This window comes from Perca flavescens, chromosome 1 (assembly GCF_004354835.1).
Source record: "Perca flavescens isolate YP-PL-M2 chromosome 1, PFLA_1.0, whole genome shotgun sequence".
NCBI classification, from domain to species: Eukaryota; Metazoa; Chordata; class Actinopteri; order Perciformes; family Percidae; genus Perca; species Perca flavescens.
The window spans coordinates 1,811,011-1,838,521 of record NC_041331.1 but is presented as its reverse complement, the minus strand read 5'-3'; the positions used below and the strand labels follow the sequence as shown (position 1 = coordinate 1,838,521).

At 41.6% G+C, this 27,511-nt stretch overlaps 1 protein-coding gene across 2 annotated transcripts in view; it reads left to right on the top strand.

Annotated features, from left to right (window-relative positions):
- The window catches only part of itfg1 (integrin alpha FG-GAP repeat containing 1), a 185,579-nt gene extending 159,833 nt beyond the window's left edge, over window positions 1-25,746 (top strand). For both annotated transcript variants that reach the window (XM_028577308.1, XM_028577299.1), the window contains exons 15-18: window positions 15,002-15,126; window positions 19,225-19,307; window positions 20,064-20,181; window positions 24,535-25,746. In XM_028577308.1, coding sequence (XP_028433109.1) covers window positions 15,002-15,126; window positions 19,225-19,307; window positions 20,064-20,181; window positions 24,535-24,594 — 386 coding nt within the window. In that variant the 3' untranslated portion in view covers window positions 24,595-25,746. The remainder of the gene's footprint in view (window positions 1-15,001; window positions 15,127-19,224; window positions 19,308-20,063; window positions 20,182-24,534) is intronic.
- Window positions 25,747-27,511: the final 1,765 nt, after the last annotated feature.

Here is a 27,511-nt window from a genome sequence, read left to right as displayed (position 1 = left end):
ACTTATCCAGAAACTATATAATATGCATTTCCAGTGTGTCCAGATATTTCACTGTTCTGTGATGATTTAAGATTTATTTATTTTGATTAGGACAATGCACATTAATCAACATTTCTGTAAATGCGCCAGTGTTAGCCAGTCGGCTAGTTTTCAACTGTAGTCCTAGTTGCATGCAGTTTTGTAGTTTAGACTTACAAATTGCATTGGGTCTATGTATCTGCAAATGTAGTTCATTTTGTGTATTTTTGTAAACTGGTAGGGCCGTTTATGCTACCTTAAGATATATATATATATATATATATATATATATATATATATATATATATATATATATATATATTCTAGATTAGAGTTTTCATGGGTCCAAACATAAATTCCTGAACCCAGAAAGACCCCGAAATCTATTACCTGGAACCAAACCCATCTATTATTTGAAAGCTGGGACCCGTACCCATGCAGATCCGAGAAATGTTGGACCCGAACCCGGCGGGACCCGGGAGACACATCAGTTTGGCACCGATTTCACAGCTGATTGCTGTTAACAAGTTGATTTACAAAAACAAATTTGGGTGTTACCTAATGTAACGTTAGTAGCCTTGTCCTCTGTGCCTGGCCATCTTCCTTGCCAAGAAAGTTGGTAAAATACATCCAGCTTTTCTGCTCTAACTTAGACTGTTTGCCCTTTTGAACTATAATAACACTGCTAGTTGTTGTCACAGCTGCTACCGTTATTGCTGATCTGCTATCAACTGGCTAATGGCCTTAGTATCACAACAGGAATCAACAGTCTGCACTGCGTTTGTGGCAGCACACTTATTTCACAGCTTTTCAAAATATTCAAAGCCACTTATAAATGTGTCCCGTGTTGTGCAGTGTCATTATATTAGCTTCTTTTAACCCACCATATTTGGCTGTTAGTGCCACCAAGCTGCAAATTGACAAACACTAGCAGACATAAAGAAAGAATGGTAACATCTCTGGGTTAGTCAGCTGTGTCCAGACGGGACGACATGTCTATGGTGCTAAAGATTATTATGCACAGAGGGGAAACAGAGGAGAAAAGAAGAAAGGGAGGACATTTGAGAGAGAAGTGACAGAATGAGGGAGGACAGAGAGAGCGAGAGAGAGACAGAAACAGAAAAGAGTGAATGCTCATAAGGAGGAGAATCATAACAGGCCCAGATCAATGTGGAGCTCTCTGTAGACTGTCCAATTAGGCTAATGAGTTCAGGGGATTGGCAACGGCTTGCTCACATACACACACAGTGCACACACATTGTACATGATTAACCTTAGGGGTGGGAGATATTGAGAAAAATGAATATCTCGATATTTTTTTTCAATATCTCGATATCGATATTCAGACGATATTTTTGAAATCCTTCTAGAAGTTAAAAGAAGCCCTGTTCGGAGGCTATTTCAGTGGTTCTCGTGGGAAAATGTACAAGCAAGATGAAATCATAACAATAAACAAAGGGCTCTGTTCTGTAACATATTGCACACAACCATGTCCTTATTGGAAGCAGTCCTGGAGCTGGGACAGGGCCAGGTCAGACTAGGTTCTGATAGTCCTTCTACTTGGCTGTATAGTCCTTCTGACCGGGATTTATGCCGGGATCAGGGGTAGTTGGATGTGATCTCACTGGCCCAGGTGAGGGAGAGGTGCAGTTCTGTATGCTTTTTTGATGTTAGAGTAACATGGTCTAGTGTGTTCTTCCCTCTAGTAACACAATCTACATGCTGGGAGAAAGCTGGAGGGGAACAGACTTTAAGGACTCCTTATAAAAGTCCCCCATATCCCGTATCCAGGTGATCGCGCTGCAGTTTGTTCACTATGGTTAGCAGTGAACCAAACTTTTGCTAACGTTAGCATCGGGGGCTATGTAGACGGCAGTGTGCTGTTTTCGTAGTAAATAAAATGGTCAGTATATTACCAATAGGGCTCCAGGTCAGGTGAGCCGTGCTGGGCAACGATCCTGCAGTTGGTACTCCGTTCGTGTGCACAAAAATGCAGCCCTCCGCCTCTGGTCGTGCCAGAGTTATTTTCTCATTCTGTCGGTAGATAGCTAGCCCGGCGTGCTAGCGCCACCAACAACCTGGAGGGCTCGGTCAGGCTATTTCCTCCGGGATGTTATGAGCCGCCTGGAAGGCTCTCGTAACGGCTGTGTTGTATCGTGGTCCTGTATTGATTAGTTCAGTGTGGCTGTACGTACTTGTATAAATATACACCGACAGGAGAGCCGCTGCACAATCACGCGCCGCCATCTTTGTTGACATGAGTGAACGTCATAACGCGCAGGGTAAGAACTAGTAGCAGCTTACTCTTGTGCGGGACGATCGTGATTTTGTACAAAAAATACAGTCAAACAAACCCCTACAGTATTAAAATCGATACATATAATTGTTTAGAAGGTTATAGTGTGCGTTATTTGTTTTCTCTTTAACTTCCTTCAGCTCTTTTCATGTGTGGGGGGTCGGATTGTACAAATTATGAAATATTCGATATCGCAATTTTGCATATCGTCCAGACAACAATTTGGATATTATTGTCTAATCGATATATCGCCCACCTCTAATTAACCTTTAAAAAACATGTTCATCTGCAGCAGCTCATCCACAAACATATTTATCATACCATTTATCATATCTTTTGAACCTTTTAGACATTTAGAAGATCCAAAACAACTTAGATGCAAATTCAAATGGCATGTACTGATGTGTGTTGACCTGTACATTCACTCAAAGCCATTCATGTTGTTTTTTGCTACATCGTGCTGATGCCTCACGCAGTGTCGTAAAAGCCAGCTTATTGCGCTTGACATCATACTGATCCTTGGCCACAGTATACCCCTGTTCTCAGACACCTCATGATCGCAACAGTGAGCGTTGCCCTATTCTCAAACCATTTTTTGAACAGTGGTTGGAAGATAGGCTTAAAACACACAGGGAGAATTCACAATATGGGAGTAGGATAGGAGAGTAGGGTGGATGAGGGGAATTAAAAAGGGCTGAAAGGCAAGAAAATGAGAGGTTGCAGAGGAACAAGGTGAGAGCATTGCGTAGAGTTGCAGAAAGGAAAGGAGATGACTTAAAATGAGGGAGGAGAAGATCCAATGGAGAGATCAGCACAGAGGAGGGGAGAGGAGAAGGAAATATGGGTGTGGAAGTTAAAACAAACGAGTCGATAGTTAACCCTCCACTGATACATGGAGAATTACTATTGATCGGGCTTAGCATGCTTTTTCTCTTCCCTGTTTTTCACTCCTTTGCCTCCCTCCTCTGTCCCTCTTCCCTCATTTTTTTCTTCCTCCGCATCCCTCATCCAGCCCTCCTCTAACTTTTTTCCTGTAACCTCTATTTTCTGCAGCCAGTTTATAGATACCATAAATTGTCAAGACACTGTTTAACTTTTCATTTGTCACCATTGTTGTCTGCCTGGCTGTCAATCTCGGTCTCCAAACATCCTTGGGTTTAAATGAATGAAATGCTTGTATGTGTCTTAATGTACGTATTATGCACCTTATTAGTTCAAATGTATTTCTAGCAGTAAGTGTGTCCAAGGATGCATTCCTTCCTCAGTTTGTTTGGTGGATGACGAGTTTTGAAAGATGCCGCCATCATCAGTTAGACCATGTATTCACGCTAGCTTGGCTGTAGCCTCTTCGTCTTATTTGCTGCAAGGCAGAGGCAGTGTTTTTTTGTCATTGTAATGAAGAAAATTAGAGGGTTTCAAAAATTTCTCATGATAAGCTTAACTTCATGAAGCCACCGTTTCACCACATCATGGAAGGTTTAACATCTTGAGTATACCTGTACTCAAAGAAGCAAATGTTTTAAAATACACCCATCACTGGCTGAGAGAATATTATTTTTGGCATACTGTCAACTTTCGATTCCTTCTGCCAGTCTTGCAGTACACAGGTGTCATTTCAAATGACACATTGAAAAGTCACTTGGTTTTGTTGGTTAGTCTTGTTGGCTTCATTGAGTGGTGAGTTGTCTCCAAAGTTTCTTAGAATAAAGGTATTTATTATAAATGCTTATATTCTTCTAAATGCACAAAGACTAAAGCATCTCTTATATGAGCTCGAAATTATGCTCAAATGTTCTCTAATGAAACTCTTTTTTTTTTTTTCTCAAAAATTCACATCATCCGGCAGATCCCGGCGGACCTCCGCTGCTCTGCTCCGCGGGGAGCTCCATGTGCTAGAGCCTCGGAGGGAAAGCAAACACCGTTCATCTGCACACACTGCCCACACTAAGAGGACACAGAGCTAGTTTAAACTTGGCAAAGTATCCCTTTAATTTGTAGAACCCTGCTTTTTCAGTAAGGTCAAACTAGGGCGATGACGGCTGTCTCACACCGCACACACACACACACACACACTCACACAGCCACAGACAGTGTCATTTAGGCTGTCTTCTGGGCGCAGGTGTCAACATGCTTCGGCACTGTAGAGTTTGAAAGGCAGTGCAAAGCTGGGTGGTGATAAGGATAGAACAGCTATAAAGCCCTCTGGGTCCTCCACTGTATCATCACACACACACACACACACACTCTGTATACACACACATTTTAAATCAATGTCCAGATCTTGACACCATTGTATGGGCACTGAAGGGGTCTCTTCAGGCAAGGCGGACTGTGTGTGTGTGTGTGTGTGTGTGTGTGCACGTGCGCGTGTGCGTGCATATTCTATCCCTCATGGCTCCACCCTCCATCTCTGCAATTTGCTCCTTTTATCGCCATTAGGGGAGCAAATGGTTTCTATAGCGACAGGCACTAGGAATTTCTCTTTAAAAAAAAAATGTTTCAGTTTTGAAGCCCTGGAGAGTGTGTGTGTGCGTGTGCGTGTGTATGTGCCTGCACTGAAAGCCAATTATGTTTATGAGCCTTTTTCCTTTCTTTGTGGGATCTTGATGTTAGGATTAGCACACACTACTGTATGATGTTACTTTTAACAGTTGTGTTTTACATATGTTTTGTTTACATTCCTCATTTATTCTAATTTTTTTCTTTTGTTGTCTGAAAATCCCTATTTCCCTCGGTGCCCATACACACAGCTGACTTAGTTTCAGACTGATGCTAGATGTCACATTGTCACTCTGCATGTCTGCCCAGAGGTGGTCAGACCTCCAGACATGACGAGGTTTTTCATGAAGATATGTGTCATAGGACCTCGGCAGATGGACACACACACACACACACATATTAACATGTCGTAGCTCCCTCTGAGGCATCCATGTCCTCTCTGTCTGTCTCTCTCTAATGTTTCTCACATTATTATGCCCACAAGGAAGTACATATTTTCAGCATCAATATCAGGGGCAGAGTTTGGATCCCAAAATCCTAGTCATTGTCCTCGCTGTTTGCCATTCCACTGAGAGAAAAATTAGGAAAGATAATTAGAGGACAATCAAAATGTATTTCCCCAACCAAGGACAACCACAAACCACTGCAGGAAAATGGCATTTAAATATCCTAAATCCAGATTCCACACTGCTACATCTAAAATCATTTAATGTGCATATCTGTTCTATACTCAGTGACTAGCACACAGGAGTCAGCAACCATGTGAGAGTCTTTGCAGTATACATAATAGTGTGTGAGTGAAAAGACATCAGACGAACTTCAACAGGGCCATGATGACACAGACCTTCTCCTCATTGACAAGTGGCTTTGCAAATATGAACACAATTCAAACCTCAACAAATGTTGTGTTACTTTAATATTTCCTTCACTGCAAATTGCAGCACCACAACTGCTAAAACATTTGTTACCACCAAGTTTGTTGTGGTCACAAAATGTAATCTTTAGATATGTGTTCCTAAAAGAAGAAAAAAAAAATGTTGTGTTGTACAGCTACATGTGTAGTACACATCACGAATGTTGATAATATGGAGTACAGGCCTATAAACCTATCCAGAGGCCACCTGTAGACCCTTAAGAAATCTGGTCTTTATTATTATCTTATGTCTAAAAAATAGGCCTTATAATGTTTTAAAGAGTCCTTCATTGTTTTTACAAAAGTATTTTAGGCAGTAATGTTAGCCTAAGGAAGGTCTTGTAGTTTGAAATGTTGAAAAGAGAAATAAAGTATTTATTTGGAGCCTAACCGTGTGCAGATCTCTGTGTGCTGCAGTGATGTTAGTTATACAACTTGATTCTATGTAGTACGTCTTAGATCGAACTTGGTGGACCTAGTTATACCCAGCATTTTGCAGTCATAATTGTATTTTACAACACCAAACAGCAGAAATGTTTTTACTCCATGATACACTGTTAATCAGATGAAAAAATTGCCTCACCATTTTCAGCTTTCTTCAGTTATAAACTAAGGTCTGTATAGTTTGTTTTTACTGGCATTAAAACAGTTATTAAAAGTATTTAAATCTATCTATAGATTTAAATAGTTACCTAAATGTTTACTTATTAGTGCACTTTTTAAACTCATGTCATCTGTTGTATATTCTACACGTCCAAGTTTTAAAATGGGTAAGTGAATGATCAAGTTCCGTCCACTGGAGACTTTGCAGATTGGGGCAATATTTTTGAGGGACATAAACACCAAAATATTTGGATATGCAAATGAAGCACTCAGATGGAGAAGAGCTGCTTCTTCTACATTCTTCTCTGTATTTTAGTTTTCTGGTTTCCCCTTTCTCTCAGCACAGATTGGGCTATAACCTTTAGAAATCTGTGTATTTACTTTCAGATGTATGTGTGTGGTCCTGAATGTCCCCTTGTTCATATTGTTGGCTGGGCTTTGGAACACTAACTCGTTGAATGTGATTTATATCGTGCTTGTGTGTGTGTGTGTGTGTGTGTGTGTGTGTGTGTGTGTGTGTGTGTGTGTGTGTGTGTGTGTGTGTGTGTGTGTGTGTGTGTGTGTGTGTGTGTGTGTTGACAACTCTGTGAAAATGAGAAATGCACACACTCACACCCAGGCCAGCTGCTTGTGCTGCTTTGAATCCGCTTTGTCTTCTAAGAGATGGATTGTAGGCTGTCAGTCATGTGTACAGGGTGGAATTCCCTGCCAAAGACTCCACTGGCTCTGCCATAGAGAGATAGGACGACACACACACACACACACAACACAGGCACTCCGATACACTGCTCTGCATAATACCCTTTGCCAGCCTCCCCATGTTCTGAAATGGCTTTGCTCCAGCCGAGGCCACATTTCCTAGCCAGTCTTCTCTCTCTCACACACACACACACACACACACACACACACACACACACACACACACACACACACACAGCACTCAGCAGACGCTAAGCCAGGCTCCCTGCCTGCAATGTAACCCTCCTTGATCCTCCATCAGACACACACACATACACTCAGACCCACTCTACCCTGCTGAGTGGCAGAGTGCAAGCCATCCACCTCTTGCCTACTGACAGGGAGCAGCAGTCTGTCAAAAAACATCAAACCAAAACTGGCTTAAAGGTCCAATCCCCTCAAAAATCCCGTTCTGTCCAGCCCGATGGACAGGGTTCAGTGTGAAGCACTGAGTGGCAGCGGGCTGATTTAAACGGCTTCCCCTGCTGGATCCATCTCAAAGTAACACTCATGCTCTTTCCTCTGTGTCAGTGCAATGTTAGTCTGTCTGGCATTTGATTGGTGGATATCAACAACAAGAAATTGTATTACCATAAAGGCCACTTCATGGTTCATAATAAAAACAGGAGTAAGTGAAGGGGATTAGTAGTATTCATAGGTGACAGGTGCTGCTGCAGAGTTGCTCAGCATAAGCAGCGAAACTGAAATCTTCATCTGGCTTCTGATGGTTGTTACGTTTAGTTGGTCAAATCCAGTAGCTGTGTTTCTCTCACACCTCCACATCACACTTTATTCCCTGCCAAGTGAGTCTTGGTTGTTTCATTTTAGTTTTAATGCAAAGCTTTACACCAAGAAATGCTTGTTTTTTGCTGGCCTTATTTCTCTGGACATAAGCTTCAAGTTTCAAGTCCAGTTTTTCGCTGCATCATGTTCCTTCTTGTCTTAACATGTCTTTGTTTTGGGGTCACTCTCCATCTTACTGTCTATTTATTTCTTTTTTACCCCAGTGCCTATTGCATGCTCAGTTGTCCTGGTGGGAGTGACTTGGTTCAGAGTTTCTTACGTTGTTTTCCTTCATGGTTTCTTTGCATGTACTGAGGGTCTCAGGTCAGTTGTATAGCAGGTAGACAGGCTACATTAGGTAGGCTTCTTTTGGCTCGGTTTCATGCTTTTGCATACATTATTTACCTAATTTATTATTTCCCTCATATAATTGTGTGCTTTGTGATTGATGATGAATTAGGCTTATGTAGGAGCTTTCTATGTAATGTCTAAAGTTGTTAAGTTTCGAAGTAAAGCAGGCCTTTTTTCAAGTTGGACTTGAATGGAGCACCATAACATGTTTTGACCTCCTCAGTTTGGTAAAGTTTTCTCCGAGGTTCAGTTAGGTGGAGGTATGACAGCTCCCTGTGTGTGTTTGCTCCTCAGTAAGGAAATTATTCTGTCAGGCTGTGCATGCCGCTGGCCAAGATATGACTGTTGTCATCTCCCGCAGATTCACAGCAGTGGGGTGTGTGTGTTTCCGTACAGCATATCAGAATACACACACTTGTACATTTTGTTTTCTTTATCGTGCTGCAAGTCACCTTGGAACAAGACTTAAGAATCTACAGCCACGGGGCGACCTCACACCCGGCAGAGTGTGCGACACGTGTAGGGCTGAGTCCTTGGCAGCGGCCCAGGTTCAAATCTGACCCACAGTCTTTTGCTGCGGGTCATCCCATCTCTCTCCCCCTTTCCTTTCATTCTCCAGCTGCTCTATAATAAAAGGTAATAAAAGCCCAAAAAAGAATCTACAGCAATGCTAGCAACTATGTGAGACTGTAGTGCTTTGCGATACATGCTAACATGCTTATATTTACCAGGTATAATGTTTACCAGGTTGTTAGTTTAACATGCTAACATCTGCTTATTAGTACGAAACACAAAGTACAACAGACACTGATGGGAATGTTATTTATGACTAAAGACATAATGGCTTTGGTCATAAAGTAACATGTTTTAGATCACGTGTAACATATGTTAGCGATATTTCACTGGATAGTTGGAAACTTTAACCTGCTGATGGAAAGTCACGGAATGACCAGAGTGGTTAGTATTCATCCTCTGGGCACCATGAATGTCTGTACCAAATTTCATCCATCCAGTTGTTGTTAAAGTGCTCATATTATTCTTTTTTTAGCTTTTTTCCCTTTCCTTTATTGTGTTATATATCTTTTTTGTGCACGTTAAAGGTTTACAAAGTGAAAAAGCCCAAAGTCCCCCCAAACCATCTCCACCAGAAAACACTGTTCACTAACTGCTCCAAACAGCTCTATTGTAGTCCAGCCTTTACTTCAGAGACAAACGTGGTCACTTTATAACACATGTTATAATGCTCGCCTAGCTGCTAGCATAGCACGCCCTCATACTCTGCTTCTGACTGGCTAGTAGTGCTTACCTAGGTACTGTCAGAGCACGCCCTCATACTCTGCTTCTGACTGGCTAGTAGTCCTTACCTAGGTACTGTCGGGACACGCCCTCATACTCTGCTTCTGACTGGCTAGTAGTCCTTACTTAGCTACTGCACATGTGCAACAAAGATGGAACAGTACAAAAAAATATGGTGTTTTATGAAAATTAAACCATGTAAACCTATTCTGATATGACCTCTTAATACAATGATGAACCTGAAAATAAGCATAATATGAGGCCTTTAAGATATTTACCTAAAAACTGGGCACCTGGGTAGGTCACCTGGTAGAGCGGGCGCCCATATATAGAGGTTTACTCTCTCTGACCTGCGGCCTTTGCTGCATGTCATTCTCCCCTCTCTCCCCTTTCATGTCTAAGCTGTCCTATAGGAATAAAGGCCTAAAATCCCCCCCCAACAAAAAGAAGAAAAAAAAAAGATATTTACCTAAAAACTAAAAGTACATTATGTGGCAATCTATCCATAAATTGTTGAGATATTTCAATCTGGACCAAAGTGGTGGACCGACTGAAAGACATCTCCATCCCTAGAGCCACACTGCTAGCATCTCTAAAAAGCAACATTAACGGTCTGATATGATATCTCTCCTTACGGTCATCTTCTGTTTTTGTTAGTGAATTTACTAGATTATCATTAAAAATCGTGTATAAAATCCCATACAGCAGTTTCCACACTCTCTCACACACACACCTCAGTAAATGTCAGACACTCCATGTCTCCAAATGTCTGTACTGCCCTGAACAAGTCAATGTCCATGAAACTCTGCTCAGCTCTTCCTGGAAACAGAAAATATTTCACTATCTGCGGTGTGCGATTAAGGCAATTATGCTGCCCTTTTCACAACACTCAGCAACCCCAGCACTATAAAGCTGGAAAAATAGAATACATAGAGCGATAGAGAAATTTAGAGAAATAAAGAGAGATGACTGATGAAAAGCTTTCTCGTATAGAAGGGGGTCAAACGTCGATGGGTCTGTTCAGCATTCAGACCGGCTGGAGCCAGAGCATGTACATAACAGCATTATGGACAAGCTTTTATTGCACTAACATACAGCACATTTATACAATAGCCACTGCTGTCTGTACCTTAAATTACGCTGAAGAATTTTGACCATGTTCCCAAGTTAATATGTCAGCTTTGAGCTGTGAGCTGGACTGATGTGACCCAGGTTTAGCTGGGGTAGCCAAAAATTAACTGAACAAATCTTTGTTTTTTGTTTTTTTAACTGAACTGAGGTTAGGCACAGATTAAAAAAGTAAAGAGAGAAGCAAAGCTGTTGTGCTCCTCTCGGCCTGCAATAAGCAGTCCATCCACATTAGTTCTGATCACTGGCTGCCTCCAGGCTTTCTCTCTCTCTCTCTCTCTCGCTCTCTCCTTCCACCCATCTCTCTCTCTCCTTCCCTCTCTTTATTTACCACGTAGAGGTTGATTTATGTCGGCTGCACTTGGCAGAGTTGGGTGGTGTGGGCGAGATACAGCAGCTGAAGGGTAGAGAGAGGGGAGACGAGCAGGAGGGAAGCAAAATGAGTAAGGCCAAGTCGGACTGATGTATTAGGGGAGGGGAGAGAATGATGAGCAGAGAGGAGAAACGAGAGACTAATGGTTGGATGAGAATAGTAAGCAAGGAGGGATTACAGAATGGAGGAGGAGGAGGGAGGTTGTGTGTGGAGACAGGGAGAGGTGTTGGGCTGGCCTCAGGTGTCTCATTCTCATTTGTATCTTTTATAAAGCTTCAAGTCAGAACAGTCTCACGCTGCACATTACCGTTATTTGTGCAGTTTAGTCTTCCTGCTGAAAATCATAGTCAGGTTAGGTTAGAGCTGATTATATTCCGTAGAACTTTAGTGATTCCTTTGGGAAAAGCAGGGCCGTTGCAGATCACCCAAGCAAATGGGGGTTACAGTATGTTAACCTACACCGCTGGCAATTCAGTCAGTTGTATTGAGCATAAATTTTCAATTTTCAATTTCTTTATTTTTGAAAGGGGACAGTGAGCATTAATCAACATTGAAATAATGTAAATGTTCCAGAGTTAGCTCAAAAGTGCTAATTTTCATCGGTAGTCCCCCAGCCAGATGTAAAACAGGCAGCCTTTAAAATAATGACAGGTATAAAATTACATACAACACATTATGGTTAATAAATACAATTCCAGTAAAATACTTATATAATGTTTAAATGCACACAAATAACATTAGTGCCCACAAGTTTGGCTCTCTACCAGCCATTTTTTTGCATTCTTTTTGAACGAAAAGAATGACAAAGACTCTCTAATAGTTGCCGGCACTGTGTTCCATTGCTGAACTGCTCATACGGAGAAGACAGCCTGACCAAAAGCTGTTTTTCTCCGTGGGATAATGCAGTCTTCCCTCACTGCCCCTCTAGTTAACCTAACCTCACTGGATCTAAAATTTATAAAATCACATAGTGGAGGAGGTGCTAAAGCATGTCTAATTTTATAAATTAAACAGATATTTTTGAATTTAATGAGATTATCCCAGGTAAGTAACTGATATTTCCTCAGGATACTACAGTGGTGGTAATGGTATGGTTTTTTTGTCCAGTATTTTTAATGCTTGTTTGTATAGTATTTCTAATGGTTTTATTGTTGTAAAGTGGGTATTGGACCAACTTATTAAACAATATGTTATATGGGATAAAATCATAGAGAAGAAATATAATTTAGCAGCTTCTGTTGAAAGGAAGTCTCTAATGAATCTGAAGTTTGCTAGACTGAACTTAATCCTATTACTTACTTTCTTAATGTGTGTTTTGAAGTTCAGGTTTGAGTCTACATGTAATCCTAAGTATTTATATTCTGTGACGACCTGTAATCTTTCTCCAGATATTAAAATCTCGGGTTTAATAATTTTATTGTTTTTTGAAAAGAACATGGCAACTGTTTTAGATATGTTCAATTGCAGACAGTATAGTTCAAGCCAGCTTGCGATCAATGACATGGCCTCTGTTAGTTTTGAGGCAACTTCCTCTGTGGATTTTCCATAGGCCAATATAACTGTGTCATCAGCATACATCAAAGTGTCACAATTCCTACACAAAGATGGCAAATCGTTAATGTATAAACTGAAAAGAATTGGACCCAGAATTGAACCCTGTGGAACACCAGTTGATAATAGTAAGGGGGTAGAATTATATTGGTCAATTCTTACACTTTGTGAGCGAGATAAGAGGTAAAAATTAATAAGGCTAATAAATTTTAAGGAAAAGTTAAATGCATGGAGTTTATGCAGTAAAACTGAATGGTTAACTGTATCGAATGCTTTGCGAATATCTAAGAAAATTGCTCCCACTATCAGTTCTTCGTCCATATTTGATTTAACCTTTTCCAGAAAATAACATGTCGCTGTCTCTGTAGAATGATTAGCCCTAAATCCAAACTGCATTGAGTGCAAAGGAAAAGAGCTGCAATTAAGATAATTAGTAATTTGTTTAGCAACCAGTTTTTCAAAGACTTTAGATACTGTTGGCAGAATGCTAATAGGTCGGTAATTAGATGTAAGGAGGGAGTTACCACCTTTAAGTATAGGAATGACACTAGCAAGTTTCCATGACTCAGGAAATTTCCCTTGATCTAGTGACACATTAATGATATGTGTTAGTGGACCCATGATAGATTGACCTATTTGTTTTAGCATGAGTGTATCCATCCCATACACGTCTATTGCTCTTGAAGACTTAAGCTGTATAATTACCTTTTCCACCTCAGATATGGATACAGACTTTGGATGTAGTGGGGGTTCAATTATCAAATCTGAACCAATCACAGGTAGGTAATTATATTTCACAGGGAAACTTTTAGCTATGGTATCCACAGAATCAAGAAAGTACTTGTTTATTGTCTGTGCCACAGCAGATGGATCCTGCAAAAGCATTCCATTGTTCTTTAGCTGTATTGTATTATTACTAAAAGAATTTTTACCTGTTAGTTTATTGATCTGTTCCCAAATCGCTTTTGAGGATCCATGACAATTTTTTAATAATAGTGATAAAAAAGTCTGCCTTTGCTTTTCGTAGTTGTCTTGTCACTTTATTACGTAACGAAGCAAATTTAAATGAAATTATGAGCTTATTAAACAAATTGTTTAAAAGGGTTAGAAAAACACAAAATACAAATGCTACAATGTGCATTATTAGTTTTTTTAAAGGTGATGTGACGCGTTTTTTAGGCTACAACATTTTTCATTACATACAGCAAACATCTCCTCACTATCTGCTAGCTGCCTGTCCCCTGAACACACTGTAAAAAACGCGGTCTCTGTAGACAGCCCAGGCTCCACAAACGGCAGCAAAAACAAACTGCGCCAACCTGCACCACCAAACATAACAAACAGTGTTCCAGCCAATAACCGACAAGAAGGAGCTGGTTGAGTCATCACTGCAGCAGCGTTAGCACGTAGGCTACTTCCACAATGCGTGTTCATGACTCAACCAACTCCTTCTTGTCGGTTATTGGCTGGAACATTGTTTGTTATGGTTCATGGGGCAGGTTGGCGCAGTGTGTTTTTGTTGGAGCCTGGGCTGTCTATAGAGACCGCGTTTTTTTACAGTGTGTTCAGGGGACAGGCAGCTAGCAGATAGTAAGGAGATGTTTTTTTACAGTGTGTTCAGGGGACAGGCAGCTAGCAGATAGTAAGGAGATGTTTTTTTACAGTGTGTTCAGGGGACAGGCAGCTAGCGGATAGGGAGGAGATGTTTGCTGTATGTGATGAAAAATATTGTAGCCTAAAAAATGCATCACATCACTTGGAGAGCCTTTAAGTATGTACAAAGATTAATTAAAAAAAAGCATCTACATATTATGCAAATATGCCTGGCCGATTTCAAGAGAATGACCCAAGCAGGGCTTGGGGTTAAAATAAATAATGCCCATTATGTCCCACCTGAGAGGAGTATAAATTGCAGATAGTTATGGAACCGTTTTTGTGCTGCATGCTAACATGCTCACAATGACAGTGCAGATTTCATGGCTGTCCTTCCAACAGTCACTAAAAACTAAAAACTGAAAGTGTGAATATCATGGTTGTGCTAGAGGAAAAGTCAGGGGATACATTGTGAGAACTATACACGTCTGTACCAAATTCTTTGCCAATCCATATCGTCGACGTAGAGATATTTTAATGGATTGGGGAAAAACTTTAAACCTGCTGGTGGATGTGGAGGAGAAGTTAGAGGATCACCCTGCTCATTAGGATTCATTCTCTGGGCACCACAAATGTCTGTATAAAATGTCATTGCAATCCATTTGGTAGTTTTTGTGATGTTACACTAAAATGTCAACCTCGTGGTAACACCAGAAGAAATTCATCCTCTGGGGGCAATAATTGTCGTACAGTAATATGGACACAGTGTGTCTTAAAAACAAAACACTGGGTCACAATACTTTTTTGAGATAAGGCTTTTATGACATTAAAAATCTTTTCTCTCACTCCCTTCCTGCAGCCGGTCAGTTGAGCCAGTCGGCTCACTTCTCCCTCCAGCTGCCCTACACTGTGCTGGGCCTCGGACGCAGCGCCAACTTCTTGGACCACCTTTTCGTCGGCATCCCCCGGCAGCCTGGGGAGACGGTGAGGAAATATGAGAGGCTTATGTTACCTAGACACTTGACAGCACTCCTGTAGGAGCAGCCCTATGGTCTCTATGGTCTCACAGATGCTTTGAGGGAGATGCATTATTTATTTTTAGAGGTGTGTCTGAGACCTCTAGCAGATAGAGAGAAGGAAATAGGTGTGCTGAACCACCCTTCAACCCCCAGGGCATAAAAATGTATACTAGAACACTTATAATACCACTTACGCGCCCAATCAAGTCATTTCTGGATATAAAAGTGTATGGCATGCACGGCTGAGACATTTAATGTCAATGTGATAAGTCTAAGAAAAAAAGGGAGTGAGAGACCAGCAGAACTCGCCTCGAGATCACGATGTTACGAACTAGAAAATCTTTAAAATCAAATGTAATTGATGGTAAGCCATATTCAAGCACTGTTAAAGTGAGTTTAAAAGCAGAGAGCAAAATAGTTATTTTTTCTCCTACTGCTCAGGCTTTATTTCACAATGGGCATTTGGTCTGAGCATTATGAGACTTGTTTGAAGGGTATTTTGTGAAGATTCAGAAAAGGGATTTCCCTTTATGTATGTTCTTATCAAATAAGAAACGCTGAACAGAAACAGCAGTGTTTTCCTAATCTTGCAAAAACGTTTAATTTTTGCTTGAGGTTGTTTATTTTCTTATTCAAGCACCAGTTGATGCTGGCGATGAACAAAATATGTGATAACTGGTGTTTATAGCAATTGTCAAATGATTATGTCTTCATAATGTTTGAGTATGGGAGAAACCTGTAGTCCACAAAATGTTTTTGTTTTCCTTTTACGTATTTGTGAGATGATTGATAAGTTTGTATTACGCTTTACACAAAAAATATATCCTGCTCAATGAGGATACTTTTTAAGAGGCATATTTTGCAGCCTTCATTGTTAGAAATAGTCAAATTTTGGCAGAATAAATATGATGACATACTGAGGCACTAGAGGCGAGACTAGGCAGTACAATGGCAGCGAGAGAAAGCTATTTCCTTTGCCTCGTCTGATGATTAAAGAGAAGAAGAGAGGTTGAATAGACAGTTTCTTTATGGCAGATAGATTCCATATCCCGCTTATAATGTATCAGATAAGTGATGACATCACCCAGGGGATTGCTAAAGGTGCAGCGACCTCCCCGCTTGAATAGAAATATCAACACCCCTCCATCTTTATTTTGAGATTCACACACATGTAGAACAAGCCTGAGCGTAGAGGATCTACTGTATGAATGTACAGTGTGTGTGCCTCCTGTCCTACTACAAGCCAACATTATATTAATAAAGTCAATAATTGATTAGGTTCATGTTTTAATCTATTCGTTGGACACATTTCTACAACACACTTCTTCAGATGTCAGCGCTCTTCAGTTCCGTTCTCTCCCCATCTCCACATTCATCATCTCTCTCTGTTCTCTCTCTCTCTCTCATGTTGCACTTGTCACACTGAACACCAGGCACGACAGGGCCCTTTCCCCCCTCCCGCGTGGTACCAAGATCTTCGCCAAGCAGCTGATTAGAATTGTAGATGTGTTGGTCTGTGGCTCAGAAGCTGTAGTGCATCTCGCACACTCCTCTTCCTATGCAAAGAAATCTTTTTTTTCTCCTCCTCCTTGCCCATTCCTTCTACAAAGTGAAATTCTACAAATGAAAATGAATGCCTAAAGACGGGGCCCATACGGCGAGTAGATTTTTTTTTTTTACCCAGAGGGACTAGGGAGTGGAGTAACTCCATCAGATCTACCTGTAATGACGAGGTGGAGCTTTGGAAAGCTCTTCAGCAAAGAGGAGAAATCCTGACCGCTACACTGCCCTGCTCAGCCGGCAGGTCTGGATCTTTCTGTTTGTCGACTCTCTTTATCTACTGTATCTCTTATTCTTGTTTTCTTTCTCTCTCAGTCTTTATATCTGTCCTGCTTCCATTCTCTTGCTTTCTCCCCTGCTGTGCCCTTTACAATGTTCTCCTCCACAATGAAAGTTTCTGCCTGCTGTTTCACAGAAGGAGAGGTTTTGTAAAATCTACTTGGATATCTTCCATCTTCCGTCCAATCATTCCTTCTTTTATTCACCCCCTCCCTTTCTTTCTCTGTGAGTCTCTCTCCTCCTGTTCACTTATCTTCCGCCCAGGGGATTCCCTTTGCTGCTCAAAGTGGTTTACTTCACTAATCAGTCCCCTACTTGTCTCTCTCTCTCTCTCTCGCTCTCTCTCTCTCTCTCTCCGTCTCCCTCACCCTCCATCTCTGTGTCTGTCTCCCTCGCTCTCACATAGTGTGCCAGTTTCCCTGGCTTTGAATCAGAGCGTCTCTCTTTCTCTCTGAAGACTTGGGAACACTTTTCTCTTCCAAACAGCCAGATCGGATCTGCTCCCAGGCAGCAGTAGTGGAGGCTGACTCGTCTCTAGATCTGCTCCCCCGCCAGTTGCCGCGCCGACGGAAGCGCTTTCCAAGAGCTAAGCGACAGCGGCTGGCGGCGGGAATGTGCTCGTTATGTAAAAAGCGATGCCGTCGCTGCACCCTTGTTCAGAATAGCTGCGAGATGTGATTCCTCTCAAGTGATGAAGAACGGAGAGCCACAATTAAAGAGCAGCGCCACTTTGTGATTCTGCCAAATGCAGAACTGGACATTCCTACAAGCATGATTACAGCTTTTAAAATCATCAATATGATGCCCTCTACCCTGTTTATATCGCTAAACTCATAGCCCCTAACGAGCATGAGCAGGGACAACATTTTACTCAGAAGAAGGTGAAAAAGAAAGCCAACAGAAAGTGATGCTGGGCTTTTTTCAGAAATCAAAGCACCGTTGTATGCTGAGGTTAAATACAGTCCTGTGTCTGTCTGATGTCAGATGTCATCATTGGGTGTTGAGCCTTAAGGTGGCAAATGCTGCTAAAAAGGAAACTTGAATGTAGGCAAAGTCAAACCGCTGTCAAACACAGTGCTGCAGGCAAATGTTTTTATTTTCCCCACAACTTGAGTTCTGATGGTTAACTCTTCTGTCCAGTTAAACACCCAAGTGCCCAAATCCTCTCACAACTTTTAAAGTAGAGATGTTTTAGCGTTTTAGGCAGTATCGGAGCCGATACCGATACGGCTCCGATACTGCCTAAAATGCTGGTATCGGTATCGGGAAGTACTGGAGTTTATGCACCGATCCGATACCACGTAATAAAGCCCTAAAGAAAATCTACATTAAAGTAGTTTATTTATGTTCTTTTTCTGTTATAACTGACTGTCAAACTGGAGAATAAAAGACAGTTCTGGGGCATTCATTGTTTGTGTTTGTTCATGTTTCACAAAGAGTTTAACCTGAGCCAGACCGACAGCAAAGATAAAAATCATATCACATCCATACAGGGATAGTAGTATACAGCTGTTAAAACATAATAAAATATATGACACTCTGGTATCGGATCGGTACTCGGTATCGGATCGGTACTCGGTATTGGCCGATACGCAAGTTCAGGTATCGGAATCGGTATCGGGAAGCAAAAAAGTGGTATCGGGGCCATCTCTAGTTTAAAGGACACCCAGCTACAACATAACTAGCAGGAGACTAAGGGAGCTGTCAGTCAAGCCCAGTGTATGCCCACACGGTCTAGAGAAGAGGTCCAATCAGGCAACATATCGTCGCTGTCGAGCAGAAACCTCGTATCTCCATATTTCGTATTTAAGTTACAGGATGAGAAAAGATTATGTATATTTCATCAAGACGGAGACTGAGATTACGACTCGTTCTGCAGATGGCTGAACTCTCACACACACAGCCACAGAAATACATATTCACACATGCAAATACGGTATACTGTACACACCCAGATGCACACCGGCTAGGAAAACTGTGTTGCTTCCCACAGTCAGAGACATTTATTTCAAGTAGCAGGTTGTCTGTGGCTTAAACGCACATCTTAAAATAGACACTCCACCGTAGCTAAGGAAAACCATGGGACCCTATTACATCTGCCCCTGAGGACTTAACATACATATTCTGAGTGTGTGGAAATCTGCAAGTGTAGGCGTATATTGTTACCATAATGTATTACCATGGATGTGCATAACCAGTTCATGTGTTTTCTGTATCTTTTTAGGAAATAAGGAAGAAGGAGTGGACGGCCATCATTCCCAACTCTCAGCTCATCGTCATCCCCTTCCCACACAATAAGCCCCGCAGGTACACAAACTCTTACGCTCGTAGATATAGAGTGTGTAGTGTACAGATAGGTCACACTGTCAGTGCCTGATTTCCTCGTTCACAGCAGTGTAATTCGCTGGGAACCCCGTTGATGCTTGTTGCTAAGGATACCATTCAACTCTTTAAGCGCTTCATCTTGATTCCTCTTCACGACATATTCAAGTTAATGTTACCTCGACTCGATACAGATAGTGTTCCTGTGGTGTGTCTTCACAAAACAATCTCTTTATACACAGACACACATACCTCGCAGCATGTGTTCTCATGTTATCATGACATTGATCACATGTAGCTCAAACCCCAGGAGGAGCTCCAGATGGCTACACACAGACACACACACAGACACACACACACTCACCCTTCTCCATATAGCCACATAACACTTGTGCACAGACACACACCAAGTGTAAAATGAGATCTAGCTAGAAAAACCAGGTACCTTGGTATTCTTCTCACATCCAGTCTAAACTAACAGATTGGGAGATGATGAATGTAATATATCAAAGTGGTTGGATTGCTGGAAACATGTACAAGTTCTTAGAAACCAGAAAGAGAGCAGTGCTTCATTCGGTTCAGCTGCCAGAAGAAAGGGAAAGGGAGGTTTATTTATTTAAACTTAACGAGAACACAATTTCAGCTAATGTGTGCCATGTGGTAATTACATTGTTTTTCTATCAGATGAAACATAAAAAACAGCATATGGCAAGTCTTCTTTTTATTTCACTTTCTCTCAAGTTGGAGTGCTAAGTTGTACCTGACTCCTAGCAACAGTGTGTTGCTGACGGCCATCGCATTGATCGGAGTGTGCGTCTTCATCCTCGTCATCATTGGCATCCTCCACTGGCAAGAGAAGGTCAGAACACACACACACACACACACACACACAATGGTGTAGTAAATGTTGGCCTCTTCCTGGTGATTTTTTGTGTGTGTGTGTGTGTGTGTCTGTCTGTCTGTGTGTGTGTGTGTGTGTGTGTGTGTGTGTGTGTGTGTGTGTCCGTGTGTGTGAGAGAGAAAGAGAGAGCAGATTGGTCACAACCAGCAGCAGATGGGTCTCACTGTCCCTGTCCTGTAGTCCTCTAGCTTCCCACTGAGACACACATACACACTTTCTTTCTCTTCCCCTTCCTCTATCTCTCTCTCTCTCTCTCTCTCTCTCTCTCTCCCTGGGCCACAACCTGGAAGGACCTTCAGCTGTAATTGCCTGCTTCTGTCCTTTCAGCATGGCAGATCTGCTGTTCATTATTGCCATAAATACACCCTCCAGGGAGTCAATGCATGGTTTTTCACGTGGGTTTTGTGCTTCCTCTTGGTCCAGTTGTTGTTTCAGTCACACACACACACATAGACAGTATGGCCACATATACCCAGACATAGCACGGTTGAGGACACACAGACACAAACGGTATTTAACAATATTTCTTGCAAATGTACTTTTTGGGGGGGTTTCTTAGGATTGCTTCCTTTTTCATCTACACACTATGGTAATGCTGTCTGCTGGGCTGAGCGCTGCAGTAAGGTGCTGGCATCTTCTCCAAGCCATCTGCCGCGGGAGTGTATGCGTTTGATGTGTGCATGTGTGTGTGCGTGCGTGCATGCATGCATGTGTGTCTACACTCAGGGTGGCATGTGTGCAGGGTTACACACACACACACACACACACACACACACACACACACACAGACAGACACTCCTCTTTGCCCTCTTTTTTGGATCCGTGGGTGCGAGCATCGGCTTTATCTGAACTAACACTGCATTTATAAAAGAAACACAGCTGGTGCCTGAACCAAGTGTCTACACACACCTAGCCGGCTCAGGTGGATAGGAGGACATATGTTTGTGTGGGGGAAGGGGGGGGCTTGAGGTCATGTTAGGGCTGAGAAACAATGGAGTGAGAGGAAAAAAAGAGGAAAATGCTAATTTGAAAAAAGTTCTTACAGCATTCTTCACATGAAATCAAATCTGGCATGTTCATACAGGCAGAATGATGGGTTTGAAGCCACAAAGAACCAATGTGTTTGATCACTGTAACGTGCTGACGCTGACCAGTCGGAGTAATGAAACAATGTCTGCGTTGTTCACTAGTTCCCCGGTATAGTTGCAAAGCGGGAGGAGCCGCTGGTTCCGGGAGTATTTTTGTCATAGTGATTATCCAGTTTCTTTTAGTGTAGAGAGACTAGAGAACATTCAGAAAGCTTTGTTGTTGCAAATCAGAAGAAGAAACCGTTGCTGGGTATCCATTTAACACTGACTTTAAACTGCTGAATGTATTATCAGGTTTCTACCAAACATAATCTCTGGCTTCTGTTCCTGTTAGCAGTGCACACAACAGAAAGTTACATTGTGTGCAGATGTTTCACACTAAAATGGGAATTCATGGTTTGCTTTTGGATTTTTATCAAAGAATGGGAATGTTCTAACCCAATTCCTCAGCTCTTGTGAGCCGTTCAGCCAGGAGAGTCTCATGCCCATCCAAGTCATGGAAGTTTGCCAGCTGGGAGTCTCCTCTCGTTGTCTGTGCAGAAAAATGAATGATTCTTTTACTTACTGAAACCTCTCCTCCCTCTCCCATAACTCTGTACACATCACCTGAAATGAACCTTGAAGAGAAAAAGGTCAAAACCCTTAAACCCTTCTGTTTGGAGTATATGTAAAGAGTATAAAAACAAATGTGCCTGTGTATAAGTGTGACATTCTATGAAACCATTTTACATTGTGCTATTGTTTAAAATTGGGCTGTCAGTAGCTCAGTCTGTAGGGCGTTGGGTTGGGATCTAGAGGGTTGCTGGTTCACGTCCCCGTATGGACTAAAGTACAGAGTGTGGATTGGTAGCTGGAGAGATGCCAGTTCACCTCCTGGGTACTGCAAAGATGCTCTTGAGCAAGGCAGCGAACCCCCCTAACCACTCAGAAGGGCAGCCCACTCTCTCTGACATCTCTTCATTTGTGCATGAATAGGTCCTGAGCGTGTGTGTGTATTTCTGTTTATCAAAACACAGAGTGTAAATTGTACTTTATCCACAATATAAAGTATAAATTATAAATGATTACTCATTGGAAGTGTCATAAAGACATAAATGCTAAATAAATGCTAAGATGAAAAGAGAACCAGCAATAACACACTTTATGTATGCACATACATAAGGGATTTGGAAATATTTAAGAACTTGTAAAACACAGCTTTATGAACTTAATTGAGAAATCCTCATCCATGCCTCCTGGGGGGGGGGGTAGGGGGATCTGGCGTGCTTCTTTTCTGAGCTGGGCTTAATCACTTTTATGGCTATAATAAAAAACTGTGATGAATTTGTTAAATCATTCCTGCTGTGTTCTGTGATCTTCTCCAAATGTGATGTTGTACCTATGAATATTTTACCACATGAGCACTATATCATAATAATATTAATAGTGTTTGTAGTTTTGCATGTAATGGAATGCTGATTTCTAACCATGAATCGGAACATTTCCATTTCTAGTTTAAGCAGTCGAACAGTGTTGGTCTAAAGCTGCGCTGCAGCACTTTTGTCTCTTTATCTGGGCTGGACAAACACACCTCCAGTGTCCCTGCTCGGCAGCACTGTGTTCAGACGGACAGCTTTTGAAAACTCAGCACATTTTGATTTCCTTTGAAAAACTCGGCTGCCCTTGCTAACTAAAAGATGCACATCTTAACCGACAGGCTAATGTGGTGTAACCTTCTGCACCATCCAGGGAATTAAGATTGAGGGTGAATTTTGAATCCTGGTCGCTAACATCCTCCCTCATATCTCATCTTCTCCAACCTCTTTTGCGGCGGGGCATCCACTAAGGTCAGGGCGAGCCCGCTGATTGACATTTGGCATTTCTGTGTGTTTGCGCTGCCGCCTCTGGTATTTGCTCTTCTAATAACAAAGTCAGGTTGAGGGCAGAAGCGCGGAGGCAAAGACGTGCTGTCCTGCCTAACAAGCTAACAGGGCTTTTATACAACTCCGGCACACTTCTGTGCAACGCGATATTAGCTGGGGTAATAATGGAAATTTAACAGAAATATCCATATGAATATATATAATTTGGAAAGTAATTATTTTAAAAAAAGATTGGTGGAAAAAACATGTTATGAAGAAGAATGTAATCAATCTCCTCACCTAAGATTCATCATCTTGATGCAGGACATGTAGGCCAGATTTAATTAGTTGACATTAGAGCCCAGTGAGACTACAGCATACCTCACAGTAGCTTTCCACCTGCTCTCAGACGCATCACTGTGTCATTAAACCCTTCAGATGGACACAAATCAATGCTCCGCTGCTTAATGATGACTCAGGCCTCAGGATGACAATTTGGTGGTATCCCCTGGATAGTCAATTAAACCAGGCTTCAACAGCAGCACAGACTATTGGCTCGGCTATCCAAAGGAAAGAACATCACATCAATCCATCTGCTCCTTCCAAATACGTTGCCCTAAAAAAGAAAGGGAAAGAAGCACAGCATCAATCAATACGAGGCGCTGGTATCTTGGAAGATAGATGAAGGCTTTATTACAAATCAAAACTGACGGGATAAAAAATGCAGTAAATGTGTTGCTGCCCATCATTTGGGTGCAGCAAATGAGTCAACATCAGGGAAGGAGTGGCTGTCCTTTAAAAGGGGACAGTCTTCTCAAGTAGTCTTTTCTCATGTACTGAGATTGGGTTGTGTCTTTCTGTACAAAACCATGAGCTGCTCTACTGCAACATTTAGACAAAGTGTTGAGGGAATGGAAACAGAGGATTGTTCCATTCAGATCCTTTAAAATTGATGCCCATTTTCTTCCATCCTCAGTTCATCACTGATCTCACATAACAGATTTAAATGCATTATTGACTGCACTGTCACCCGTCCAGATGATATGGGATCTCTTTTTTTCTTGTGTGCTCAACTACTGTCAAATGGCGGCATCTAAAAAAGTGTGATGACCATCAAACCTCTTTCCAGTGTACTGCAGTATAACTTGATGTCCGGTCTTTTCTGAGCCATTAATGACATCTTCTATGTATTCATCAGTACAGAACATGTTAAAGGGTTACGTTACTGATTGTGTGACACATGAAGTTAGACCACAAATCCTTGACTGTGTATGTTTCTCTCTGTCTCTGTGTGTGTGTGTGTGTGTGTGTGTGTGTGTGTGTGTGTGTGTGTGTGTGTGTGTGTGTGTGTGTGTGTGTGTGTGTGTGTGTGTGTTGTTCAGAAAGCGGACGATCGCGAGAAGAGACAGGAAGCCCACCGTTTCCATTTCGATGCCATGTGAAGGAAGAAAGTTGCATGATGGAAGAACCCCCCTCCTGTCCTCCTCCGCCTAAGCCTCACCCTCCTTCCCACTTCACACACACATTTTCACTCAGTCTCATTTCAAGGGCCAATAAATGGATCCTCATTTTCCCCAAAACGTTTCTTTTTGATATTTTCTTCAGTCCCTCAGACAGATGTGAAATATTGATGTTCCATTTCATTTATTCATTCCTGTGTTAGAAGTACAGGAGCTGCAACAAGGCCATGGAGACACAGACATCCTAATGGAGATCACCGATGACTTTAAAGCAGGGATTTCTGTGGACCGGCAGCATGATCATCAGTGGTGTTATTAGAGTATTATGTTGACCAAATTATACAGATTTCTGTTGATACACCCAACAAGTTAGTCCAAAATTGCAAGCTGTTTATTCACTGGAAGGGAAGCACCTTTGGTACAGAGTGTTAAAATGTGTAATGTTACTTGAAATCCATGTGTGTGTTACTGTCCATTGTCTTTGTCTACTTGTTTTTCCTTTGTTGTTTTCATTTAACTGAGATATGGTGAATAAATTCTTCAGATTTTATTATCCGTGAAATTAAACTGAATTGTATTCTGTGATATCAATCTCAGCCTTGCAAGTGCAGCAGCAAGTGGTGCAAAGTGAACAAAACGGACACATGCAACATCATGATTCTGAGAAACATTTTTCTGCTACCAATCTCACCAAAAATGATGAATTGCCTTCGGGTCTGCCGAGTGTGAATTCATCTTTTCTCAGTTGATCTAATCACAGTGCATCGTGTGAGTGCCAAAAAAGGTTTTCTGTGTTGCATCCTGCAAATTTCTAATGCCACTGCATCAAGGCTCAGCACACAGGCTAAAAGACTTTTGAGTTTTAAAATTTTGAACTGCTGAATAAGGCACAGTTTACTCCAGCTGTAGTTGTCATTTTTGTTAATCAGGCCAAGCGCTTTAGTGTGTTCAGATATTTATTTCACGAGAATGAGCTCATGCCTTTCCAAGTGGTTTGCACTTTTAACTAATGATTAACTGCAGGTGTATGTAATTTATTTTGTTTTGCGGATTTGATTTGTAAATGAATGTTCAGACTACTAAATGTGTTTACTTACTGAGGTTGAGAATAAAGGTTTCTCCTGCTTAAATCAACTCGGTGTTGCTTAATTAGTGTATTTTTAGACTTCATGCCTTTTTCATGTTGCACTCTCCATATAGCTGCTCTTGAAATAATTAGATACACATTAAGTCCCAAACCCATAATTTACCACTTATAACAATGCTTCCACTGAAACTTATTTCTGGGAACATCTTTTGTTTATTTTGTTGCTGGTAAGCTAGAGGGAAGTTTACACTGAAAATAATTGTCTTTATATGCTCTCATTATCTAAATGTGTAGTGAGTTGAAGCAGCAGTGAAATTAAACTGCCTTTAATTTTCCAGAGAACCCCTGGAGGCCGCTTTGAGCACCCCCCCTGGGCCCGGCCCCCCACTTCAGGAGCCACCCTGCTAAATAATGCATAGAGAGAGAGTAAGCCTTCCCTGCATGCTGCATGGCCTTTAAGTAGATCACAAGTGATGCAAAGCATGGGGGCTTAGATACAGTATTGATAGTCAATAGCTGTGTGTGTGTGTGTGTGTGTGTGTGTGTGTGTGTGTGTGTGTGTGTGTGTGTGTGTGTGTGTGTGTGTGTGTGTGTGTGTGTGCGTGCGTGCGCGCGTTTTTACTTGGGAGGGAGACAGGAGCGAGAGATGGACTTAAAGCAAGGAGGAGCTGGCGCCATCTACACGTTGTGTTAAGCTGTACAGACAGAGCCAGAACAAAACTGGAAACAAGTTGATTTAGCCTAAAAAATAAAAGCATAGTAATAAAACCAATTGGAAAAGAAGAGTTGAGGTGCACAGAAGAGTTTTGTCATTAAACTCCAGCTGTAACTAAAACTTCAAAACCATACAGTGTTGTAGTGAGATTGTTTATTTGTGATGAAAGCAGTGTCCACGTACTGTATATTAATTACATTATTCATTACATTAGAGTTCAACACCTTTGGTTTAGGGGATATATGCTGGTTCATATTACGGGGTGCCAGTCAGTTAGCTTCTTATGGTAAGTTTTTAAGAAGTTATGGAAAAAAACAAAAACTACTTCATGCTAATTTGAAACTTAAAGGCGTCAGGTGACTTTCTCGCGCAGAAGCTCGGTTGAAGTAACCTGACTCCGACAGATGGATGCATTGCTCGGCATATCCATCTGGGAACTTTCCGTTGGAGAACTTTTGGCCATTGGACAGAAAATCAAGAACAATATAGTATACAATCTAAGGCCTTCATCACAAAACTGGGTTAAATATGTGTTTAGCCCATGAAGTCCTTTTTTTTAATAAAGCAGAATTATTCAGCTTTTCTTTTCATGCATTATGCACATCTCTTGATTTGCAACTTGTCCATTTTCCCCAGCAAGATATCATTAACCAATCATATTAAGATAATGCATCCCCCAATAATTTACGTATAACAAGATGACAACAACAGCTTTTTGCCATGTGTGTTCATGACCATGTGTATTATTTCTGTGAATGCCTGCATTCTTTCTTTTGCTTATTTGTGTGTGTGTCTGTGTGTTTTTGTTTTGTTGCAACAAGTTCGTCAGTGCGGTTTTACTTTGAAAGACACGGCCGGAAATGTAATTTCTTGGTTGTGTCTAACTTGACGATGCTCATGACAAGCCACTCATTGATGTAAGCAGCGGCCACGGTTTAAATGAGCCTCGTTCAGAAGCTTTGCTTAGTTCAGACACGGAGGAGAAGCAGACAGAGTCGGACTCTCTTCCTCCTCTTCTTTTTCCTCTTCCTCCGTACTCTTCTTCCATCTCTCTCTCTCTCTTTCTATCCATCATCAATTTGCGTCTTTTTGGATAC